The 23,411-nt window shown below is 42.5% G+C and overlaps 1 protein-coding gene across 3 annotated transcripts; it reads right to left on the bottom strand.

Moving 5' to 3' along the window:
* Nucleotides 1-653: 653 nt before the first annotated feature.
* On the bottom strand, nucleotides 654-22,473 carry cluha (CLUH binding protein of NUMT mRNA a). Of its 3 annotated transcripts, none has more exons than XM_085379361.1 (27): nucleotides 22,100-22,473; nucleotides 15,546-15,739; nucleotides 15,229-15,400; nucleotides 14,147-14,290; nucleotides 12,896-13,023; nucleotides 12,653-12,807; nucleotides 11,965-12,090; nucleotides 10,506-10,653; nucleotides 10,328-10,420; nucleotides 9,802-10,236; nucleotides 9,457-9,716; nucleotides 8,932-9,356; nucleotides 8,221-8,322; nucleotides 7,915-8,015; nucleotides 7,053-7,205; nucleotides 6,900-6,962; nucleotides 6,562-6,806; nucleotides 6,394-6,478; nucleotides 6,150-6,303; nucleotides 5,903-6,042; nucleotides 5,665-5,745; nucleotides 5,449-5,574; nucleotides 5,235-5,356; nucleotides 5,049-5,142; nucleotides 4,830-4,964; nucleotides 4,644-4,717; nucleotides 654-3,916 (listed from the first exon to the last, which is right to left on the bottom strand). In XM_085379361.1, the coding sequence occupies exons 1-27, from the start codon at nucleotides 22,221-22,223 to the stop codon at nucleotides 3,790-3,792; spliced, it is 4,206 nt and encodes a 1,401-aa protein (XP_085235487.1). In that variant the 5' UTR covers nucleotides 22,224-22,473; the 3' UTR covers nucleotides 654-3,789. The 3 variants fall into 3 exon arrangements, with proteins under 3 accessions (XP_085235487.1, XP_085235488.1, XP_085235489.1); XM_085379362.1 differs by having other exon boundaries at nucleotides 9,019-9,356; XM_085379363.1 differs by lacking the exon at nucleotides 22,100-22,473 and adding an exon at nucleotides 21,159-21,276.
* Between the last annotated feature and the right edge of the window lie 938 nt (nucleotides 22,474-23,411).

Below are 23,411 nucleotides of genomic sequence, written 5' to 3'. Positions count from 1 at the left end.
AGAGTCTGAGCTGTTCGCAAGTCAGTTCGCAAGTTAAATGTGAAAGTTAATGCAGTTCGTGCATAATTAAGAAACGACTGAACAAGTGTGTGTTGTGCTGCCAGAAGAAAGACTTCTTTCTAAAAAAGACGATGGCAACATGCCTTAGTTTTGCAAAGCTGCATCTGAACACCCACAAAACTTTGGGAACGTCCTTTGGACAGACAAGACAAGCACAACTTAGCACAAACATCTCATATGAGTTCAACAAGCATGCCGGTGGTGGTTTGATGACTTGGGCTTTTTTCAGAGCTACAGGACCTGGGCACCTTGCAGTCACTGAATTGGCCGTGAAGTTCTCTGAATACCTAAGTAGTCTGTAGAGTCAAATGCGAGGCCATCTGTATGACAGCTGAAGCGTCACTTGGTGTCATGCAACAAGAGAAAAGAATCAAGGTGTTGCAATGATCTAGTCAAAGTCCAGACCTCAACCTAATTGAAATACTGGGGTGAGCACACTAAAGAGCTATGTATACATTAGGTGTACTTAGTGTTTCCATGGGACTGCGTCGAGTCCTTGAAAACTTTTTCACATCTGCACTGGCTACTTGTTATAAAACAAATTAAAAACATATAAAAAAGTTGATAAAAAATCCGAACAGATCTTTCACTAGTTTTATTTTAATCCATTTTTAATATAAAAGCATACTCAGACCAAAAAATAATTAGATTTTGTAAAGAGCAACACACACAAATACCACACACCATCAGGGGAAGCAGACTCAAACACTAGGCTTAAGAAGTCTTTGTGGAGAAGAGATTTCATCAGCGAGAGAACACAAAACCCTCAAACAGCCACACAAAGACAGTATTGCAGTATGACCAGGAGCAGTGAAATGCATATTTTAGGATAGATATTTGCCTTTTTCTTCTTTTCACAGCACTCTTATTTTTTTTTATAAGATAGTATGAGCTCTTTTTAACTTTAAAAAGCTACTTTGCACAGAGCCCATATGAGCAAGTTCAGTGTTTAATCTTTGAGTATTTGTCCTTTAAGTAAACATTCATTCTTCATGACCTGCTTTGCAATTTGAATGTAAAACAAAAAATGCAAAGTTCTGCAAAATATGTGTGAATGAATACACTTCATAGTTTTATATTATTACACTTTGCCCCCCCTCTTCTGGAGATAACCTCAAATAAACATCTACAGCATTCAGGAAAGAACCTACAGCAGAGTCAGACTGATGTCTCCAACTAAAGCAAAAAGCTAAGTGTTGAAAGGGCAGCAGAGCATCTCTGTAGACATTTTCCTGTCTCTCAGGGAGTTTCATAAACTATCGTAGCGTCAGATCATTAAATGTTCTGCTGCAAACATTTTACAACACGTTTAACAGCAGGTAGAACTACAAATGTGCTAAAAATTAAAGTTGTCACATCCTTGCTAAATGTAAAAACTTATTGGTATTTTAAAATTAATCAGAATCTCATGTAACGTTTACAGTAATGCAGTTTAATGCATTTCCAGTACATCTGGCTATGCTAGAAGAGATGTATGTTTCTAAAGTCCATGAGCATACTTTTCTAAATCAAATACAGCATGTGTATATCTGAACTTGCACCGTGACATTTCCTGTCATGTAGGTCAAACGTTTGTCCTTCACATACAGAAGAATGTTAGAGTGCCACCTTATGGACACTGTCTGTATTACTGCTGAATGCCACTTGGAGAGTAGGTGGGGAAGAAAATAATAATACAAGAAAACCAGAAGACATAATCACAAGGCTTATGTCAGCTTTTGTTTTGTTTTTTAAAGCCATCATCCTGCTGGTTTCCATTCAGGATAGAGAACAGGCACATGCTCAGCTGTTGTTGGTTCAGGAGCAATCTGGAAATCACTGTAGTGACCTCATCTCCTGGTGTGAAGAACTCATCTTTCATCGTTTTGTATACATCATTCTTCCAGTACAGTAAGAAGGCAAACTTCCAACAAGTAAAAATGTTTTTAAAAAAAAATGCATCATCGCTCTATTGCTTTAATCACTCACATCTTTCCATGAGAGGGAAAACATTAAGTTTACAGCAAAAACAAGCCTTTATCAGTCTTTTTTGGTACATCACTGAGGCAGCCCTTCCTTTCCCCCCCACGCCCCCCTCTCCTAATTTTGGTGACGCCGTGTACCTGTCGACACACAGCACAAGAAAGTTAACTAAAACTGCTTACTGCTCGCTCCTGTCTGGGATTCGGCTCCGTTACACATGAAGAAAATAACAAATCACATAACGAGAAGAAAAATAAAAATAAACAACCAGCAACGATAAGTCTGTCATCACTGCCGATGTCGAGAAGCGATGCGGTTAATTTCAGTACCAATTTCAGTATATCAGCGGATTTTTGGGGCCCAGAAAAGAACCCAGTTTACCATGTGCAGAATTATTAAAGATTTGGAAAGCCAATGTTTTCTCAGCCTCTATTCAAACTATGCGAGGAAAGCCCCGGCCAACAGATTTGATGTCAGACTACACAAAGACGCACACTGTCAAACACACAAGCACATATTCTTTCACTGTGCAAAAATAGATATTTGAACACAGCTAACTAATATATATATATATATATATATATATATATATATATATATATATATATATATATATATATATATATATATATATATATATATATATCTCTACTGCTTAAGGTGGACGTTTTCTTTTTGTTCAAATCTGTGTTTCCCATACACATCAATCAAGTACTTGTCTAATAGAGATTTATACATCGTTTTTCCATTTCTATACATTTTCTATAAAACAGACATGGCTTTAAATTAACTGATGATGAACAGGCAATAAAATTCCTTCTTACCCACCCCCCCCCCCCCCTGTGCACTTTTACAAAAATAATCCATAAAAAGAAATTAAAAAAATAAAAATAAAATCAACCTAAATGATTAGTTGTGAGCTCGCTAATTTGTGACTGCGCTGGAGAAACGGGAACCAGAGGATACAGCATGCACCCTCCCGGGATGTCTCAAGTACAAATGACAGATCAAATTAGTTCATTATTGAGGACACGTGTGAATGATGGGTGCTCGCTGCAAGGCGGCTCAATGAGCCACTAACAAGGGAAGTTTACATTCAGAAGCCCCACTTGAAAAATGGCAAATTTAGTAACTGGTCTTTTCTGGTCTTAGTGCACAATAGAAAGTACCCCTGAGTTCAAGGACAGGGTAGGATCCACCACGAGCCGGTGGCTACTTGCCCGAGGATCTTCGAGGCTCTTTAGGCAATGACGGGGGCAGAATATGGTCCTGGGCCAACAGTGCTGTGGAAAGTTTGAGCTGAGAAGAAGAATGGCTTGTGTGTGGGGGGGATTATGGTAGAGTGGATAAGGCTCTGGTATAAAATGTCATGGTCATTCTTGGTCTCCCGCCCCCGGCTGAAACCCTCGTTTCATAGTCATCGTAATTCTAACACAGCCAACACGCTCTAGGGCTTCATCACCAGGTTCTCAGGATTTTCAGATTGCACGGTACTGTGGTTTTACATGGTTTGTACTTTCTCCTCCCCTCTATCCCTACTTTGTAGGAAATTCCTGCTCAGTATTCCTTTCTCCTACAGTTCATCAGTCTGTGTCTGGACTACCCTGACCCCTCCCCTCCCTCTTTTTTATTTATTTATATTTTTCTCATTTATTTATGTTGATTTAGACTGCTCGGCTTTCGGGTCCACAGGCTTTGTGACTCATCCATCACAGCCCGTCTTTCTCTCCCATAGCAGAAAATAGCTGTGTTGGCCACTACTCAATATTAATCGATGGGAATTTTGTCTTCCAATTCCAGTGAGCGGTCCTCAGCAGGCTCCTCGCTCTTTCCCAGCTCCTGCAGCTGCTGCCGCCTCTGCACCTCTGCCTTCAGGTTCTCCAGATCCTTTGGGCTGAAAAAAAGAGAAGAAAAATCAACACACAACTCCCTAAGATAGAAGAAATCCTGAGCCTATAATTATCCCCATTCATGTCACAGACATGCTCCCAGAGCTACACACTAACCACACCTTCATCTCAAGGAGCTTTATTGTCATTTGCATCACATGTTTACATGAGGTGGAATGAAATTAAATTATAAGTCATTATTTACTAGAAAGGATGTGGTCCAATATCAGAACAGGCACACAGATTTCTGTCTGCAGGATTTATGGTTGTATAGGCACACATACATCCACACAGCCTGTGTAGTTTAACACTTTATTATCCTAAGTCAAAGCATTTGTGGAAAAATTGGAGAACTATGGCTCAAGACTACTTTAAAAATAATACTAGAAAGTGTGACACCCTGGAAGCAAAATACAAAGCAATCAGGGGTAGCTCAAGACTTTTGCACAGTACTCTAATGGCCATTTTCTGGGAAGGATTAATTCAAATATAGGAAGTGAGTATAGTGACCCAAAAGAGTGAAATTTCTATAAAATCCTAACTAAAGCAAAGATTGGAAATGCAATCTTAACACTCTCGGAGAACCAGGGTTACGCTAATAACCAAATAATTTCCCCATTTATTCAGTTCCACAGTTTAATGTGTGAGGAAGCCACTGACTTCCTGCATGTTGTGAGATTACCAACCCATATACAAGCAACAAAGAGCAGTAATGCTCCTTTATGCGTCTACCTGAGAGGTATAAAGATGATGCCATTGATGATGTTGAGCTGGTCCAGGATGGTGGCCATGCTGGGTGCAGTGAACTAGAAAATCAGAGGGGGGGGAAAGGGGGGAACGAAAAAAAGCCATCAGCACTGAACATTTGGACATAATCAGCTGGAAGCACAAAAAAACAAAATGACTTGGAACATTTACCTTAAGGGGCATAATGCTGGCGTTAGAGCCATTTTTGTAGATCTCATTCATGGTTCTCTGCAGAGCTACAGCCTGCTGCGTGAGATACTTCAGATACTCAGAACTCTCCTTGGTCTTCTCATGGGCCTCGCCCATCTGACAGGAGGAAAAAAACATTAGAAAAAAACTGCTTCATCACAACTGGTAAAGTTAAAGTGTATGAACTGCTGTGGAGCATACCTGGTTCTTATAAATGGTGTAACCCTCCTTCTCGTGCTGCAGTGCAGAGCGGAACTCAGCCTTGCTCTCATAAACTCTTGCAACCAAATGATGACTGGAAAAACAATAAGGCAGTTATAATACAAACCATCATGCCATTACTACTTTTATTCTAATGCATATGAATGAATAAATCAATCTACCCACCTGAGGGCTACTTTGAGGGACCGAGGTCCATGGTACTTTGTGTTGATGGTCAAAGCGTTCTCCAGGAATCTCAGAGATAAATCGTACTCCATGACTCCATGCAGCACCAGCCCGATGTTACTCTGAGGAAGTCAGGAACAAAGTTCAATAATTTTGCTTTTTCCCCACCTTATGAGAAATAACGTTAAAGCCAGCAGGCGAAGTCTGCACTCACGTCCAGCAGAGTCATCTCAGGGTGGTCCTCCCCACAAATCAACAACATGAGGTAACGAGCGCGGTACAGAAGCTTCAGGGCAGTCGAAAGCTGGTTGTTGGCAAAGCAGTACAGGGCCAAGTGCATCTGACAAATGAAAGGAACAAACAAGTTTAGAAGGATATTAAACATGGTCAACATGACAAACATGAGTTCCTCCTCCATCTGGTAGCTTACATATTCTTGAATTGTGTTGGGATGCTCGATGCCAAGGACTCTTTCACTCATCAGAACAGCCTTTTGCTGATTGCTGAGAGCCTGCAGGTAAATAAATATAAAAAAAAAACAAAAAAAAAAAAACAAAACAAAAAGAGCCATTCAGCACCACAAAAAAAAAAAAATCAGCATGAGCTTATATATATATATATATATATATATATATAAATAAAAGGAAGCATTGCACATCTGTGCCTACCTCAGGGTGATCTCCCAGGATGTAATTAAGGCGCGCCAGCAGGCGCAGGCAGGAGCAGATCTCTACGTGCATGGCTCCGTACACGTTGTTGAAGAGATTAAGAGCCTCGTTGATCAGCTCACATCCTTCCTTCAAGAAACCTGAGGGCAGTATAATGATTAATTTAGATATATTAGTACAAAAGGAAGAAGGGTTAATGCTCTGAAAAAACTTTTTTTTTTTTTTTTACACAGCATGCAAACGTCACCTTGCTGCACTTTGGCCTGCCCACTCTGGAAGAAGTGGAAGGCATCTGTGGCTTTGGGGTTTACATGTTTCACCACAGGGAAAATGTTCAGGATGTCCTCTTCTGTGAAGGCAGGCTTATGGCGGCTGTCGAAGTTATACTCCTTTATCAGGATCTAAAAGTCAAATAAAACACAAGTCTAAGAAAGGATGTGATGACCATTCGGTAAAGTGAGGGTGCAGTCACTACATTGTAAATGAGTTACCTGTATGCCAGTTTTGACTGAAATTTCTCTGAGCAGAGTGATTTTCTGGAGGCCGAATTTCTCCACAACTTGGTCGACACTTTCACTGTGCAATGAGTAAATAGGTTTTATTTAGAAATACATACAAAGTCTCTACATTTGTTTGAGTTTAACAGGTGGGGTCCTTACCACTGTAGGGTAAAGTGATAATAGCTCTGGGCCTCAGAGGCAATGTTCTTCCACAGTTCACTCGGTGTCAGGCTGGCCCACGCCGTGTTGTCGCCACCGCCGGGGACCCTGTTGCGACGTTTGCGGTTTTTGCGGCGTGACACCAGTTCATCGGGAGGCAGGTGGGCAACGGCGTCTGGGAAGGAGCTCAGGAAGCAGTTTAGGAAATGGCTCACAGCAGCAGAGAGTGCAGACAGCTCTACACCCTGCAGGAAAAAAAGCACAGATGAAAATAAACAACAGCTCGTTGATGTCTTTAAAAGAGAGCAGAAAATGTTGCACCATTAAATTTAACTAACCTGGAGGTACGTCTTGAATATATGTTTTGCACATCTGGTGATCAGCTCAGTTATTCCTATTCTCTAAAAAAAAAACAAGAAGAATTTTATTTATTTTTTTAAATTTAAACTGTGTGCTGATTCTATTGGTCAGATTTGAGGAATCAGACTCACATAGATGTGCTCCAGCTGGGCTTTGGCAGGAGTCTTCTCCATAAACTCCAGGACTGTGCCCAAATAGCGAACATTGATGCCTCTCTGGTGCAAAGCCTCCGTTAGTGAGGCTCCATCCATGGGCAGAGCGCTGTGGTCCAAACAGTCCTTCACCTGGTTATGAAAACACACAAACATGGCTTTAAACTCAGACACAGACAACCCTACGTGATAATTTGATGTGCAAGCATTTACCGAACAGACTTATCATTGTAACAATGAAATTAGGCGCACAAGTCCAATATAAAAACAGTTAAGTGCAGAAAACTACTAATAAAATACCATAAATATGCTTTAAATTTCCACAAAAACAGAAGTAGCATATCTGAACGCATGCTCTGAATTATCATCAGACAAAGGGTAACAGTTCATACAATGACCAGGACTGAGAGCAGTCCTGATGATGTTTTGCAGTCTTTTGGGGTAGTGCGAGGTGGTGACATCTTCTATGGCAGCTAAATATAGGAGGTCCTACTAATCTGATCCCTGCAGTCGTGAAATTTAATTTTTTCCCCCCCAAGTAGTTTACAATTAAAACTTAAATTTGACTCTCTCTATAAGAGTCTCCCAGCTGCAAAGGTTTTATACACCGGAAAAGCAAAAACAGAGTTGGTGAATAGTTTAAGCAGAACACATTATGCTTTAATCATTTCATGTTAGACACTACCTGGGCCTTCATTTCCTTAGCCACACACAAGCCTTCATCGGGGAGTTTAACATGATCGTGATGTCCTTATAATAAAAGGCAAAAACTATTTGAATCCACACTCTTCACACACCAAGACAACTCAGCTGGATGTTTGGGAGCAGAAGCGTCACTGACCAGTGTTGGGACCTGACAGGAAACCAGGAAGGCAGCTGCGTCTTTGAGTAGCTGCTTCTGCTTCTGGATGTCGTCTGCGCTCTCTTCAGGGAACCGTACTCCTGGTTCAACACCACAAACACAATCATTGCTTTTTGTTGTATTCACTTTTGAAGTAATCGGGAATCAAATGTGGTAGTGTCTCCACAACTCTAGTTTTCCACTTCCAAAACTTAAAAGCTTCACACAATGTTCATGGAAAAGATCATTTCTGACTTCCCAGCTATTTGTTTCTAATAACCCATATAATAGGAATCATCATGTTACCTGGGGAGAAGATATCAGGGTTGAAGCGGATATCGAAAGCTGTGTCGCTGATGGAGCCCACTGCCTTACAGGCATTCAGGACCACTTCACGGCTTTTGGGGTCTGTTTGTGTTTGGGACCAAAGACAAAAAAATAAAAATAAAAATAAAAATACAGAAATGTTAAAGGTGATTACGTCAGACAGGTCATGTCAAAATGTGTAAAGATCAGTTCTGATCTGAACTGTTCTTTCACCTCAAACTATCTGTTCACACATCAATACACAACAGCAGTCCAGTTTATTTCACCCTGGTCTCAGCAGAGCACCCACCACCATTCGATCAGGACCACAAACCCTCGCTCTATGATTGGCTCACACAGATTACACAAATCACGCACCACAAGGTTATTTCTGCATTTCAAAGCACCTTTGGATTAATCAACACAGCACCCGATTATGGAGTTATTGGGTCAAATCCTGCTGCAAAGGGATCACAGGCTGGGAATAGGTTGTTTCGGGGGGGGGGGGGGGGCACTATTCCCTGCTGCAGGCTGAGGACTGAACGGGAACAGCTACTCAGGTGGAAAGAAAACACTATGATCCAGTAATTTTAGAGTTCTATTGATCCATTTCTTTTTTCTAAGCCGTTATCCACCAGAGTAGCTCTCTCTGTATTGTCCTGGCCCCAATTTTTGGGGGGGGGGTGGGCGCGGCGGTGTTTCTAAACGTACCAATACTAGATCCATCTTCGGCAACTAAGGTCTCCGCTAGCTCTTTGGCCTGAGCTAATCCTGGAATACTTTCCTCAAGCTCCTTACCCTCCAATGGGCCCTTGCATTCCCCGTTCTGGGTGGCTGTGGGGTCTACAGGCCCGTTTGTTGTGGGCTTCGAGGAGTTCTCTTCGCTGTCAGTTCCTGTTTGTGAGGCAGCAGTGGAAGCATTGTCTGTCTGGCTAGTGCTATCTGTGGAGATGTCTGTTGCTTTAGAGGAATCTGTGGCATTGGTCTGTGCTGTGTCTGTCTGGGTCGTGTCGGCTTTGCTCTCTGCGAGTGTTTCTGAGGTTTCTGTGATGGCGGGTGTGTCAGTCTTGATAGAGTCCCTGTTGGCTTTATGCTGCATCAGCTGTAACGCTGCCATCTTCATGAACAGGAGATATCTGAAGAGGAAGACAAGAAAAAGTAGCAAAGTCACTTCTATATAATCAGCACAGGTTTCTAGAAAACAGCTCATTATTGCTGCACAACAACAACACAAACCTGTGCTCAACAAAGGCTTCGATGAGCTCTTGGCGTAGACAGGCCAGGCGATGGCGGTGCTGGCGGGGGAAGCCTAGACGCTGGCACTCTGGAGACAGCTCTACTCCATCCACAGGCAGGAAGTTGAGGTCAGGGGGGAAGGTGCGAAGGAGGTCGAGAATATAGTGTCTGCCGTCATTCCCGATGATGCCTTTGCATTCGACAGAGGAGCACAGCTCCACCGTGTCATTCTTCTCATTCAGCACGCTGTGCCGCTGGATCTAAAATTTAACGTACAAAACATACACAGTATCTGTATGTAGACACGAGTCAGCTTTATTATTGTCACACAGTCACGCTTCTTACCTTTAGTGGCCTACTGGTCTTTTCCAGCAGTTCCAGGTATTTGCCGTGAGACACAACAGTCTTCCCAAAGTCAATGGAGCCGTAGATGACGCTCTGCTCCTGCTCACGCTCCAGGATACCTGGGATGATGGACTGGGCGGTGACACGGTAGCCTCTGTAGTCCACCACTACAGTTCCCAGAGTGTAAAGACCTTCCACATCCACCCCGCTGTAAGCTCGTACTCCGTTCAAGTCATTGGTGGGTGCTGCGTGGGCGGCCGCATCGCCCCCCAGCTCACGATAGTGGTCCCGCACATCGAAGCCCAGACTGAAAAAGATGTTGTTCCAGATGAACATCTGCATCCGAGTTTCTTCACCAGGGTTGATGGCCATTACGTTGCCATCAATTACAGCCATGGCACCTCGAGTGGCAGCTGCCGCAAAGTCACTGTGGACCTGCAGAAAGTAAAAGGTTTCACATTAAATTAGCATCAGCATAAGCAACAAGGTGGCTAATTAAAGAGCTGCAGAAAGTAAGACTTTAAACCTTGAATATAGCCCTCTCCCTTAGCAGCCGCTCAGGCAGGTTCTTCCGGGGCAGCTCTCTGGTAGTCTGCAGCTCTTCGTTCCAATCTCTGGTCTAGATGCACAACAAGAAAATTAATATTGGAAAAAACTTGAAATCATTCCTCTTGATGATCTGCTGCTGGATTCAGCGCCTTGACCTGTCCAGGGATGTGCTCCTCATAACCCAGGCGGGAGGTGTATGCGTCCTCAGCTCGAACACAGTCCATTGCATGGTCTACTTGCGGAGCAGTCCAGCTGTATACTTGGAAAGGCGTGGCTATCCTCTCAAACGGGTGTCTCTGGACTCTGCAGCAGTAAAAGAGAAACCATAATTTCCATGGTTCATAATTTAGCTGCAAATATCATTTTTCGCTTGCTGTGAGAGGGTCCTAAAACTAATAACTGATGAAAATCACAGTCTTGATATACAACTTTTATTTGCAAAGACTCATTTGTTATAAGATATTCAACTGCTGTCCCCGAATGTGAAAGAACAAAAGTGCAAAGTAAGTAGAGGTCAAAAAAATGACTTTTGTTCCTTTGGAGGGGACAAAAAAAAAAAAAAAGAAAAAAAGAAAACAGCTCACAATCAGCATCAAGGCAAGTGAGAACAACAAATTACTGTAATTGTCGGGCTATAAGCCGCTACTTTTGCACAAGCTTTGAACCCTGCGGGTTTTAGTCAGGTGCGGCTTTTCTATGGATTGTCCGTGATTTTTGTGATATCGTAAGAGGATTTGTTTTGTTTGTTCCGCTGTTGTACGGCACTACGCTGCCTGGCGGAAGCGTATGTGATCAGACACATAGTATCGGGGTTCAAGAGTGGTATGTTGGTCACATGTCCGTCCGCCAGGCAACGTAGTGCCGTACAATGTTATGCCCAACTCCACCAGTGGAATCTGACAGTGTGGAAAAGTGTGAAAGCATCCACGATCACCAACGGATTTTGAAGGGCTGGACTGCTGCATGATGGAGAGGAGGACACCGTCACGGCCCTTCTGAGGGTGTTCGACTCTGACACTGACAATGAGGATTTCTTTGGTTTTGAAAGTGACAACGAAGGAAAGAAGCGGAGAGTGAATGATGAAGCCATCCTGAGCCTGTTCGTTTCCGACACTGGAGAAGAGGACTTTGGTGGTTTTAGTGCGCAGGAAGAAGAGAAAGATGGTGAATGACTGACTTCTTCTTGTTAAAGCCGTGTCACTGCACCTGAGCCTAAAAGGTAGGCCGAATCTATTTTTCTGGTGTGCTGTAGGTTATTGTTATGTACTACATTTGTTACTCATTTATGAAGCACAGTACATGTTTCGTACTTGTAATTACCGCTACTTGTACATATACCTAAAAAGTTATGCAAATATGTACCCATAACTTGTTTTTCAAAATATTAATAAAAGGGGTGTGTCTCCAAACAGCCATCTCTTTCCTGACAATTCGCTTTGTGCATATTCTCTTACATATGATAAGTCAACATTGAAACACCTGCAGCTTTTAGTCAGGTGCGGCTAATGTATGTAGAAAACAGGATTTTTCCCTGATCTTAGCTTGTGCGGCTAATATCCGGGTGCGCTTTGTAGTCCGGAAAATACGGTAAGTAAAAGAATGAAATGTTTTCACCTTTTCTTTTGCAGGGCGGTGAAGTTCTTCTTGAAGGCAGGGCTGATCTGGCTCAGCAGCTCAACTAGAGAGTGGCTCAAGAAGCTGGGATTAGCTGGTTTGGGGTTGAAGGTGTAGGTAGTAGACCTGAAAAGCACACAAGCACATTATCATCATGGTTCACACTAATATAGCCGAGTTCATCATCTGCAGCCTGCTAAATGGAGAAAAAGCATCTATATAAAAATACGAAAAAGAAACAAACTTGCTGTTAAATATCCCCGCCACACTACAAAGCACTAATACATGAAAGCAAGCTTATGACTGAGAAAACAGCTGGAAGGGGAAAAAAAAAAAGAAAACATACAAAAAGAAAAAAAAAAAAAAATCTTCATCCTAACAATGCAACATGTTTCCAGGCTGTCCACCTAAACAAACTGCATCAACATTTCCTGTTCTATTTTAAGGAAAAACACTACAGGAGAAAATGTGCCAACTATAATGAGCTGACTCACAGCATCGCTTCTTACATCACCTAATTGCAGACTAACTGCTGCCAAATGTCTTCACCTAATGGCATCTTGAATTATAAATACACGCTGCAGAAACGGTGCTGCCAAATGCTTAAACTGCACTTTAACGGCAGAGAGTCAGCTGCAGTAAGAACACAGAGCTTGTAAGGAGACACCAGGCCCAAACATCAACTGACTGGTTGAGGTAGAAGCCGCGTGTTGAGGCAGTGACGCTGACATGGCGCTCCTCCACAGTCACAATGTACAGGTACATGAGGTCGCCGTGCATCTTCCTGTTTCCAGGTGGAGGGTTCCACCCGCTCATGGTCAAGACCTTCAGGCACTGCATGGGCTGTGGAGCACGTAAAATAAGAGGATGAATCTCAAGTTTAAAAGCCAAACTTACTTCCCCCGTTTAAGTCCCTAAATGCCTTCCTCACCTTCCAGTCCTTATTCTGTGGCTGGAGGGGCACAAGGGGGCGCTCTTTACTGCCGGGCAGGATGTGCTCTGGAGGGGTGCAGTCTATCTGCTCCATCTCGCTGCCCTTTTTCTTCCGCTTTCCAGTTTCTATAAGCAAAGGAAGAAGCAAGAAAGGAAAATTGGTGGATTTCTATTGAATAAAACAGCATGCATGCACACACACACACAGGACTAATGTGAACACATAAACCTTATTCAGTCACTCTTAAAACCATCTGTTGATCGCTTAACACAAGGGTGTAAAACATAAGGCTCAGGGTTCAGAATCGGCTCGGCAAAGACTCAATCCCAATGGACGGCTACGGGAACTTTTTCTGTCACGCTGACAGGTTTCTTTCATTTACTGCAGCAGCATTTCTTCATTATGCAGAAAACCCTAACCTTTTCCTCACATCTTTGAGATTAAATGTGTAGTAAAACTTCTTTAGACTGAGAGAAAGGGAACTTTCACTCGTCCAACCCACTTAAGATCAAGTTTGACATGTCTGAACAAACACATTGACTGAGAAGGGAGTCTTAGATTTTCTGCTTTTCATTTCTAAGCTGCATGCTGTTCGATTACTGCAAAGGCTGCAGCAGTGCATGGTGAAAATTCCAGAGCTCCCTTCTTAAAAATCCCCTGAAACAATTTAATCCTCAGCTCTTACGTATGAATAATATACAAGCAGTTTAAAAGGCGATTTCACTGAGAAGCAGGGGGGAAACCTCCTAATGCCAACAACAGTCATTCATTTATCTCCCGACTGCAAAGTAGGTTTTAAAATCCATCACTGAGAGAAGAAAACCGCGTGTCTGTCTCTCAGTGCAAATACTTCGCAAGAGAGTGTCTCTTTCATTAAGGCTCCCAGAAAAATAAACCCAACTTGTCTGAATGACAGAAAACCAGCAAGGTGATAGGATTGAAAAGAGTTTTAGGTCATATTCATGGTAAACGTGTTTGCCTTGTGTGATTTTAACCCGTGCACCAACTTGCTGGTCTGCCCTCAACTTCATTTTGTCTCCATATTTTATTCCATCTCAGAAACGGGCATTTCAGCTCGCGTGCTCTTTGTTACGCTCACACGCTTCAAAACAGTGTAATACAAGGTTTATCAATAATTTAACAGAGTTTGTCTCAAATGTGCTCAAAGTCCAACTAAACTACACAAGGTCCAGCTCTGTAAGCAGGAATCACAGTCTTTAAAGAAACTGTTGATCCTTAGTGTCATACCTCCAAGATCTCCATCAGTGAAGATGCTCAGGAAAGAGAGAGAGTTGCAGTCTACTCCGTTGTAAGCGTCAGAAGGGTCCAGACTCTTCAGCAGGTCTCTAATGTGACGCACATGGATTCGAGCTTCACGCACCGTGTAGGGCTCTGAGGGAAACAAAACAAACAGTGTGGTTTAAAACCCAACTAAGCAACATGTATACTGAACTATTATGAGTGCTGGAGGCTACTCAAAATTTTGCATTACTCACAACTTTTTGGTTTTTAAGCAACAAATCAATTTGTCCCCCAAATTAAGTGGTTAACACAAGAGCATTTTCGCTCATATCAGCACAAGTGTCTTTTCCAATAACTTAAGGAATACCAGCCCAGAACACACCCCACAGAAGAATTTCACTTGTGTCTGCAAAGATCACACAAGTAGCCTCCTGCCAGCCAGTTCTGTACATTATCATCAAGTCGACTATTTTTGCACTGCTTCAGCATAGGTAACAGACACACTCTGAAACATATTCCTCAGATACAGCGTCACTGACGGGGAATACTTCAGTTTGGCTTTTGAGGCTGAGTTTAAACACTAATAGGAGCATGTTCATCTCTACTTTTGTTAACTGCAAAACTCAAACATTGGCCTGAGCGTCACTCTGGGTCATTTAACGCTAGCTTTATGTTAACGTCTTGTATTTAGCCGGACCCCTGACAAGTGTGACAATATGTATGTATGGATGGATATGATGATTAGAATTGAATGCGATTACCGATTTTAGAAACACCTTTTCCATTACATAAGTCGAACCCTTAGCAGACCCACGTGTATAATGCCGCAACATGACAACCAACATATTTGTATATAAAACGGTTTCAGGATCAGGCTGCACCTGCCAATACTGTGAGTTCCACCTGGTTCTCCTGGAGGTTTCTTCCTGTTAGTTTTTCCTTCCCACCGTCACCAAAGTGCTTGGTCATCATGATTCTCTCTTAAACAGATAGCCATAAATGTAGTGCCCTTCTAAGTAAATGGACAACAGCTCTCAGGAAGTCCGTCCAAACTTTGCACGACAAGCCCTGGTGCTTCAGAATCTTACCTTCCACCACTTTGAGCACCGATCCCTCCTGCAGACCCTCGATAGACTTGAGCTCAGCAAAGTTGTCCAGCACATTTCCATCCAGCTGCAGAGAGAAGCAGGTGCGGTGGCAGGTGTCCTCACGGTCCATCAAAACCTGGTGGATTTCCTGCACCATCTCCTGGGGGGAGACCTGATGTTGGGGAAGAAATTAAAGAAATGAAGTGACACAGAAATGAGGAGGAGCAGCAACATTTAGTTCATGTTACAAACTACATCATCACAGACATGACTTGAAAGTCCTGTAGTTTTCTTAAAGAACTGCAGCTTATCCTCACCTGCAGGTCAAATGGCTCTGTCCCCGGAGCCTGGATCTTTACAGTGAAGCCTGTGTCCTGGATCACTATCACTTCCTGTTCGTTAGACTCCTCCCCTCCGTCTGCCTCGCCATTCCCATCCTGCTTTGAGTCCGTCTCCTCCGTATGCTCATGAGCCCTGTCACCATTTACCATGGCTGTATCTGCACTGTGCCCTTTAATGAAAAAAAGTGCATAGATCAAGCTTTATGTTAAGTCACAAGACATATCTACTAATAAAATATTCAACTACTTAAGGCTTTATTTAAAATAACACAACCAACTCCCTTTGTCAGAAACGACAATTTATTAACTTGTTGTTCTCCTCTCACCCTCAACCTGCGTCTGCCCCTCCCTGAGGCTGATTCTGCTGGAGGTTTCTTCCTGTTCAAATGGAGTTTTTCTTTCCCACTGTCACCAAGTGCTTGCTCACAGGGCTTTGCCTGATTGTTGGTGTTGTGTCTGTATTATGCCCCTTAAAATATAAATGTCCTCAAAGCAACTACTGTTGTTATAGAAAAAAAAATTGAATTGAACTCAATTGTTAGTTGGATAAACCATTTACAAAAAAAAAGAACAAAAAAAAAGTTGATCATCGCTTTCTGAATTTTCCACTTTAATACAAGTGTGATCTTAATTAGAAAATATTGTAAAATAAATGTTGTAACCCAAAAAGTGACATTTGGCGTACTGGTGACAAAATGCAGCCGTAAGCACACTGAGTATTAGCACATTCTTCCTTTGAATTTCTTATGAGTAATTGAAAACTGTGTTTTTCCTGTTTGGGAACTTATAAAAACCAGTTCCAATCTTTTCAATAGTCATGAGGAGGCTGGACAGAAGCACTGTCTCGGTTTCAGAACTGTTAGAGTCTTGTTTCCACTAATGAAAGGGGGAAAAATATTTTCCATCATAAGTCAACATTTCAAGTGAAGAAGTTTGACTTAATAACTCAACCTTCTGAAAAAAAAAAAAAAAAAAAAAAAAAAAAAAAAAAAAAAAAAAATCACTAAAACATAATCTAGCCTTTCTGGTTATTGTTTTGTTCCAGTAACAATCTCAATCAAGCTAACATGCTAAAATGCCACCACAGACTACACTACAGGCTAATTCTGCTAACACTGAAAGGACAAAGGGACAATTGTTATGCACTCTCCAAGTGAGCTCACCTTGCCAAACAGCATGACACAGGAATTTATATGTAGTTACAGACATATGGTACTACAGCTGTCTGGTGATGCTAAACTGTGTAAACTGGATAAGTATATTTAAATGAAACAAAGACGTGTATTTGCCCTTTCTTCCACATCAATAATAATAATAATAATAATAATAATAATAATAATAATAATAATAAAGCTACTGCTGGGTCCTACCTTGTCACAAGGGTTCAACACTGTGGCCCTTCGCATCCGAATTCCAGCTGGAATTAAAACAGTGACCCTTCACTTGTCAAGTGAATGCGTTAACCACCACACTATGTAGTTATTGTGTCAACTGCACCACATACAGGAGCGTTCCTGTCAAAGCCTCGAGGCCATTTGCTGGGTAACACTGTGTTTATGCTATAATTTATTTGTTTACAGCATAATTTAGACAATGCACCTCTTTGGCTGCCATCAGTGACTCAGCCATCATGTCAACACTAACTCACTTTTCTTCCACATAAGCAGCCAGGTCACAAATAAGGAAGGCAATCCTCCAGGCCCAGATGATCTTACCGATATCCTTATAAAATATTTATTTACGGTTGAGCAAAGCCAACAAAGCTCAGCTATACCATGACAATGCTGTGGTTTTGCTTCCCTGAAGTCGACAAAGACTAGAGGATTAGCGTGAGGGATCTTCTCAACACTCAGATCTCTCTTTTTATTCAAACATCAACAGTACTGAAAAGACCATGCTGACAATCATAACTGACTTGAGTCACTAATGATTTATCTGAAATTTGACAATAAGTAACCAGCTTCGTCTAGAAAAGAAAACGCTTGGTTTCCAGCAGTGACCTGCTGAAACCTACACCGTTGCAACACTGCAGGGAACTCAGCCAGGAGGCCTCGAGGGAGGATTTCACCATTCACGAGAGGGAATTATGGGTCACTTACATGGATATCTGCTTATACCAGCACTGTGACAAATAATCCAGCAGTTGCTTTACCTTTTTATAGAAATCAGAGCCACCAAAATTATTCTCTGTAAATTCTCTGTAAAATAGGCCAGCTGAGAAAAGTCTGACAGCTCCTCTCATTATACAGACGACAGATGGATATTATTTTCTTGAGTAACAGTTAAGGTGAGAGGAAAATGACATGAATAAAAATGAGCTAAATTAATTCAAAGGAACAGGGGCCCACTGCAAGGACATCAGGCAAATGTTTTCTCTCACTGACCTACAACTGCTGCCAGCCAGCGCGTCCTTGCTGCCTGTCAAGGGTAACGCGATGTCAGGGTTACTCGGAGAGAAGGGGCCAGAGGGAGGGGAGGGGCTGGACCTGGACCGCGACCCCGGGTGGGGAATGAACGCAGTGAGACGGTGGGGGAGAGGTGGAAGAAGCGCATGGGAGAGGAACAACAGGCCACGCTCTGAATAACAAACATAACTGCTTCAGGGCGAGTGAGCATGCGGGCCAACAATGTCGGAAAGAATGAGGGATCTATGCAGAAACATTTCATCTCCGAGTTGAGCTCTATTTTGGCTCACACAAGTGACATGATGATGACTAACTTCTGAAATATTACAGACCAGATAGGAAGGAAATAACACGAAGTATTAGGCCAATACTGCACTTCTTAAGTCCAGCTTCTTAAAATTTGATTTGCGGCCTCATTTTAAATTAAATTTAATTAAATATCTTCAGGTAATGAATGGTTAGTGATACAAAACAAGTCACTTGAAGAGGTTATCTCTGGATCCTGAAGCTGAGAGACTGTGATAAGAGGCACTTTACAGATTTTCTAATGTTTCATTAACCAAAAGAAGATCTACAGACATTAACGGCTGTCTCTGATCATTTCGTTTTGATTAATTCATAAGAAACAAAGAGGGGAGTTGGCGTGCAATTGGCTAGATTAAGTCTGTAGATATCAGATTCATCATCGCAGAAACCCAACAGTACAAAGCACTATAAGTGATAAGACTAATGATGAGGTTTTCCAGTGGACAAAGCATTGCAAAACAGACCTATTCTCTACAGTAGAGGGATTAAAGTTCATCAGAAAGTAGGTAATGAGGCAAAAGGAGGCGGGAGAAGCAATGTTAAAACAGTGAAGAGGAAATGTTGCATGCTGCTTTACTTCAGTGTAGAAAATAGAGATGCACTACCTGGTTATAAGTGCATAGATTCCCAAATGCAGGAGAAGTACCTAATGAAGTGGGTGAATTTTCCACTCAGGGTGTACATCATAAAGTCTGCCAGAAATCCTTGAGAATGACTACTTAATTTAATACAAGTATGATAAAATGTCTCATTCACTGGCTGAAATCAGACACTTCTAATTCTTTTAGTATTACTTCATCAGCTAAACTGTAAATTCGTGCTCTATTTGTGGAGAAATATATGACAAAATATGAGTTTTACAGTGTAATGATGTGTTACTTTATAATAAACCTCTAAACATATCTGTTTACCTAAAATAAATGCTGTGATTTCTCTTTTGGCATTAAGTATCATCACATCTAATTAGACAGTGCTAACTTGACCAGTAATTGAAAGGCACGTTTCAGTGGAACAATCAAACCGCTCTAATCAGAGTCAAATAATTAAAAGCAGTGATTAAAAACCATGTATAGGAGCGGCCATTAAGCACTGTAGCAAATGCTCAGACTGGTACAACGCCCAAGTCCTCGGTAAGGAATGAAGATCAAGGATTTTGATTTGTTTTTTTAAAGAAAAAAAATTATTAGATACATTCAAATACTAACAAACAACTGAAGATCAAACTGAAAATGATTCAAACTTAAAGCTCAGTGCTGAACTGCACTCTCTTGTTTACTCCATTAGCCTACTTCTGCTGATAAACAATAAAGCCAGCCAAGCGGCCATCTAGCCACTCCGCAGCCCTTGACACCATCACCATGGCAACATTAACCAGCCTGTCAACACCGAAAACACCACCTAGCACACAAGGCCCCTCTGTAATCGAGTTTGATGGACCACAAGGTGGCATCCTTCTGGTGGACGGCCACACAAAGACTGAAATCTAAAAGTCTGCCAGCAGATTCTCCGTTGTTGTAATTTGTTCCCCGAGCATTGAATGATGCTAGAGACTTTTTTTTGTGGTGCAGGCTTGAGAGGGGGCAACTTGAGTCACAAACAGGATCCATGAGTCCAACCCATAACACGATCACTGAAATCAAAATCCTTCCGGCAAACAATGACATATTTCTGCCATAGCTCCAATAAATGTCTGTTTTTTTTAAATGAAATTATACATATACATATCCGTAGAGACAAAAAATAAATAAATCCATTCAACTCTGAGCCACAAACTACAAAGACAACGAGACAAACAGCAGAGGTGTGGAAGATGCCAAGAGAGATGAGCAATCGAGGCAGGGTGTCAGTGATTGCTGGGATTAGCAAGGGCACTCTTCCACCCACAGGAGCATTAAGCTCCTTAAAGCCACAGAGTGACCCTCACCTCGACCTGTCTGCTCAGCCACGTGCTGTTAGTATGTCTAGTTACAACTACTCACTGAGACGCATCAACCTCGTCACCATTGCCCAGTGATTACATTTGCTATTGATTCTTGATTAGTCCATGAGTGGTTTGGGATGTAAAATGTAATTTTAAATTAAAAATGCTTCAAGTGCTGACATGTGAAGTCACACTGCTTGGTTAATGCTGGATTTCTGGGGCTGAAGCAGATATAGCTTTCCAAGAACATCTACAAACATATGAACCTGCTACAGTTATACTGGAAAGAAGAAAATCACAAGCTTAAAATACAGCTGGACTAAAAGTCCATGTGCCATCAGCTGTGATGCTACTCTGCAACACGTGATGCCAACAGTACAGATATGTGCTGACACAACTTCCCCAAGAAGGGAGAAAGCTTGGAGCTGTACTGCTATGTTCATGAAGCCCATGTGACACCCAGGCTCCAATAAACACTAAACGACTGGAAATAGGAAAGCTTTAATTACACGAGAGGATGCCTGGCAGCTCAATCTTTAACATCCATTCCTCTTCCTCCGCACATGTCAAAATCATCTCAGCTTCTTGCCTCTCTAACATCAAGCTGAAAAACCACAACTCATTTCTAATCCCATCCCTCCCAATGACTCAAAACTATGGTTTAATACACTGTTTACGTCTGAAATGCAGTTCCATGTGGGATTTTATAATGAGTGACACACACACAAAACCACAGCTCTTCATCATCGAACCGACAAAGGTTCACTCCGGACAGCTGGAGGAATCAGATACTGTGCAATGAGACATTTCAAGGTCCGGGCAGGCTGCAATGAACTTCAGAGCTGTGGGAGTCAAACTTCACCAGGTGACAGCCCTTGCATTAAATCTAACCCCGCCTGCACCCACAGCACTCCGCCGCTGCTCCCAAACAACCTTCACCTGACAGCTTTTACTCACCAGCTCGCGTATTATCAGAGTAACCTTCCCCCTCACCGTGCGCACACCACCATCATGACTTATCGGCTATAACCAGCTTCCGCTTCCCGGTCGAGGAGGAACGCTCGACCTAATCAGGACGGGGGGGTGAAGATGGGGCCGGTTAGAGGACTAACACCGACCACCTCGCGATTCAGCCACCTCACGCGTATTTTTCTATAGCTCGGTAACGACGAACATGTCTGCTACACAAGCTGTGTGATACACATACCACCCCCAGTAAAAATGAAGGCATGTGCGCGACCCCCCCGTGTTCGTGTAAGCAGTGTGAAGCGCCATTGAAGGTGACCTTCAGTTACCGAACATGTGCGTCAGCGCGAGTTTGTGCTACGGCAGTTACTGCTGCTTTATGTGCTCTGAACAAACAGGCGCTACACAGGCGCCCCGTGCTTTACTCAAAAAACCATAGCTCCCCGTGATCACGTTTGGTTTTAAGGCACGAGACAGCTTTGACAGCGACAGGAGCGCCTGTGTGCTAGTTAGCTAACTAGCTAACCGGAGCGCTAACTAGCTTCACGCTGAATGGGACACGCTAAAGATAATGCTAGCATTACCGGCCAATGTGTTTAGGTTAGCCTGAGCAGCTTGCAGTGTCAGGCAGAAGTCCGAGCCAGCTGTGAATATAGCAGCGGTCCCAGTCGAGTGAAAAAAAGCATTAACACCGGACAGTTGGTTAGCAGGTGGGTGCAAGGTGGAACCTTCAAACTTCCAGAGATGGAGGGGTAAAGCAGCAGCACTACGCTCGGTCTGAGGACCTTTAAGTCACACAGCGCAGCATGGAGGTGAAAGTCACCACATTTGGTGCATGCTGCACAGCTTCAGTAAAGCAGACATTCAGTCATGCTGTATGTATGTTGATTCTGCATGCACGATGAGAGCAGTGGTGTCTGCAGCGGACTTACCACAACCACAGGACTCTTTTAGAGGTGCCTTTCCTGCTCCTTTACCATCCTGGGCTTCATCCGCGGGATCTGCCGGATTGCAGTTAGGCACTGACGCCGGGATGTCATCTGTCTTGCTCACCATGGTCGGCAGTCAGTGTGTTTCTGTGACAGAAATCCCCCAGCAGCTTTGCTCGAATATTTGTGTGTCTCTGTAAATGAAACGCAAATAAACAAAGGCAAACTACAGCTTCTTCTCTGGCTGTCACGAGCTAGCTGGCGACATACGAGGGGTACAAGCTTACAAAAACAAGTCTACAGAGGAAGGACAGTGCTGTACATAGTGCCGATCACACGTGGTTTTCTCCTCCCCTCCTCTTGACCTCTTTGCCTTTGCGTTGCACCTCCCCACCTGCTCCGCGTGGCGCTACGGAAAGCCACACGCGACAATTCTTGCGCACTCACCAGTTTTTCATTTGTCTTGCACTAAAAGAAAACATGGACACATGGATGGAGAGAGGAAAACACGAGCATTTAAAACCCTAATCACATTAATGACCCGGTGTTTCTTCTTATGTGGAAGTGCATAGCATTTTATATCTTGAGGCATTCTTCCACATTTTTTATTGGCTGTACTTTGCAAAGCCTTCACACAAAATCCCCTCAAAATGGTCAGAAAATAGAACAATAGCTGAAATAACAATTTTAATAGTTATTTGGATTAGGTGCTGTAAAACGAATATTTCACCCTCTCCTAATTTTTGTTTGACCTCTCTGCTGTAAACCTGTCAGACGTCAACTTTTATGAAAATCTTGTGACTCAAGAAGATAAGATAAGAGATAAGATAAGATAGAACTTTATTAATCCCTCGGGTGGGTTCCTCTGGGAAATTCGACTTCCAAAAAAAGCACAGCAACGACCAAAGTTACAGTTACAGAACTGTTATATATATATATATATATATATATATATATATACACACACACACACACACACACACACACACACACACACACACACACACACACACACACACATATAAATACAGAGACAAATATAAATAAAATATACAAAGGGGATAAATAGAATAAATAGGAATAAAAAATAAAAATACAAGTGAATTGCACATTTCAAGTATTGAGTCTATTGCACTGTTGACTATTTACAAAAAGTATTGCACAAGGTATTGTACAGTGAGGTGCAGAGGCACTACAGCTTAGTTGTTCCCCCCTCCTTTGTCCTCCTGTTTCCCCTCCCTCTCCCCTCCAGAGAGGAGTTAAACAGTCTGATGGCGTGTGGGACAAAGGAGTTTTTAAGTCTGTTAGTTCTTGT

This window comes from Rhamphochromis longiceps, linkage group LG14 (assembly GCF_057381845.1).
Source record: "Rhamphochromis longiceps isolate RC_006_pf linkage group LG14, R_longiceps_female_GT1.1, whole genome shotgun sequence".
Lineage (NCBI taxonomy): Eukaryota > Metazoa > Chordata > Actinopteri > Cichliformes > Cichlidae > Rhamphochromis > Rhamphochromis longiceps.
This window is presented reverse-complemented; position numbering and strand designations above follow the sequence as displayed.

Bases quoted from the DNA above. Each gene is read 5' to 3' on its own strand.
- cluha (XM_085379361.1), bottom strand. From the start codon at position 22,223: ATGGTGAGCAAGACAGATGACATCCCGGCGTCAGTGCCTAACTGCAAT. The intron at 15,401-15,545 runs GTGAGGATAAGC...CCCCAACATCAG, and splicing joins CAGAGCCATTTGACCTGCAG to GTCTCCCCCCAGGAGATGGT. The intron at 10,237-10,327 runs GTTTAAAGTCTT...TACTTTCTGCAG, and splicing joins GGGAGAGGGCTATATTCAAG to GTCCACAGTGACTTTGCGGC.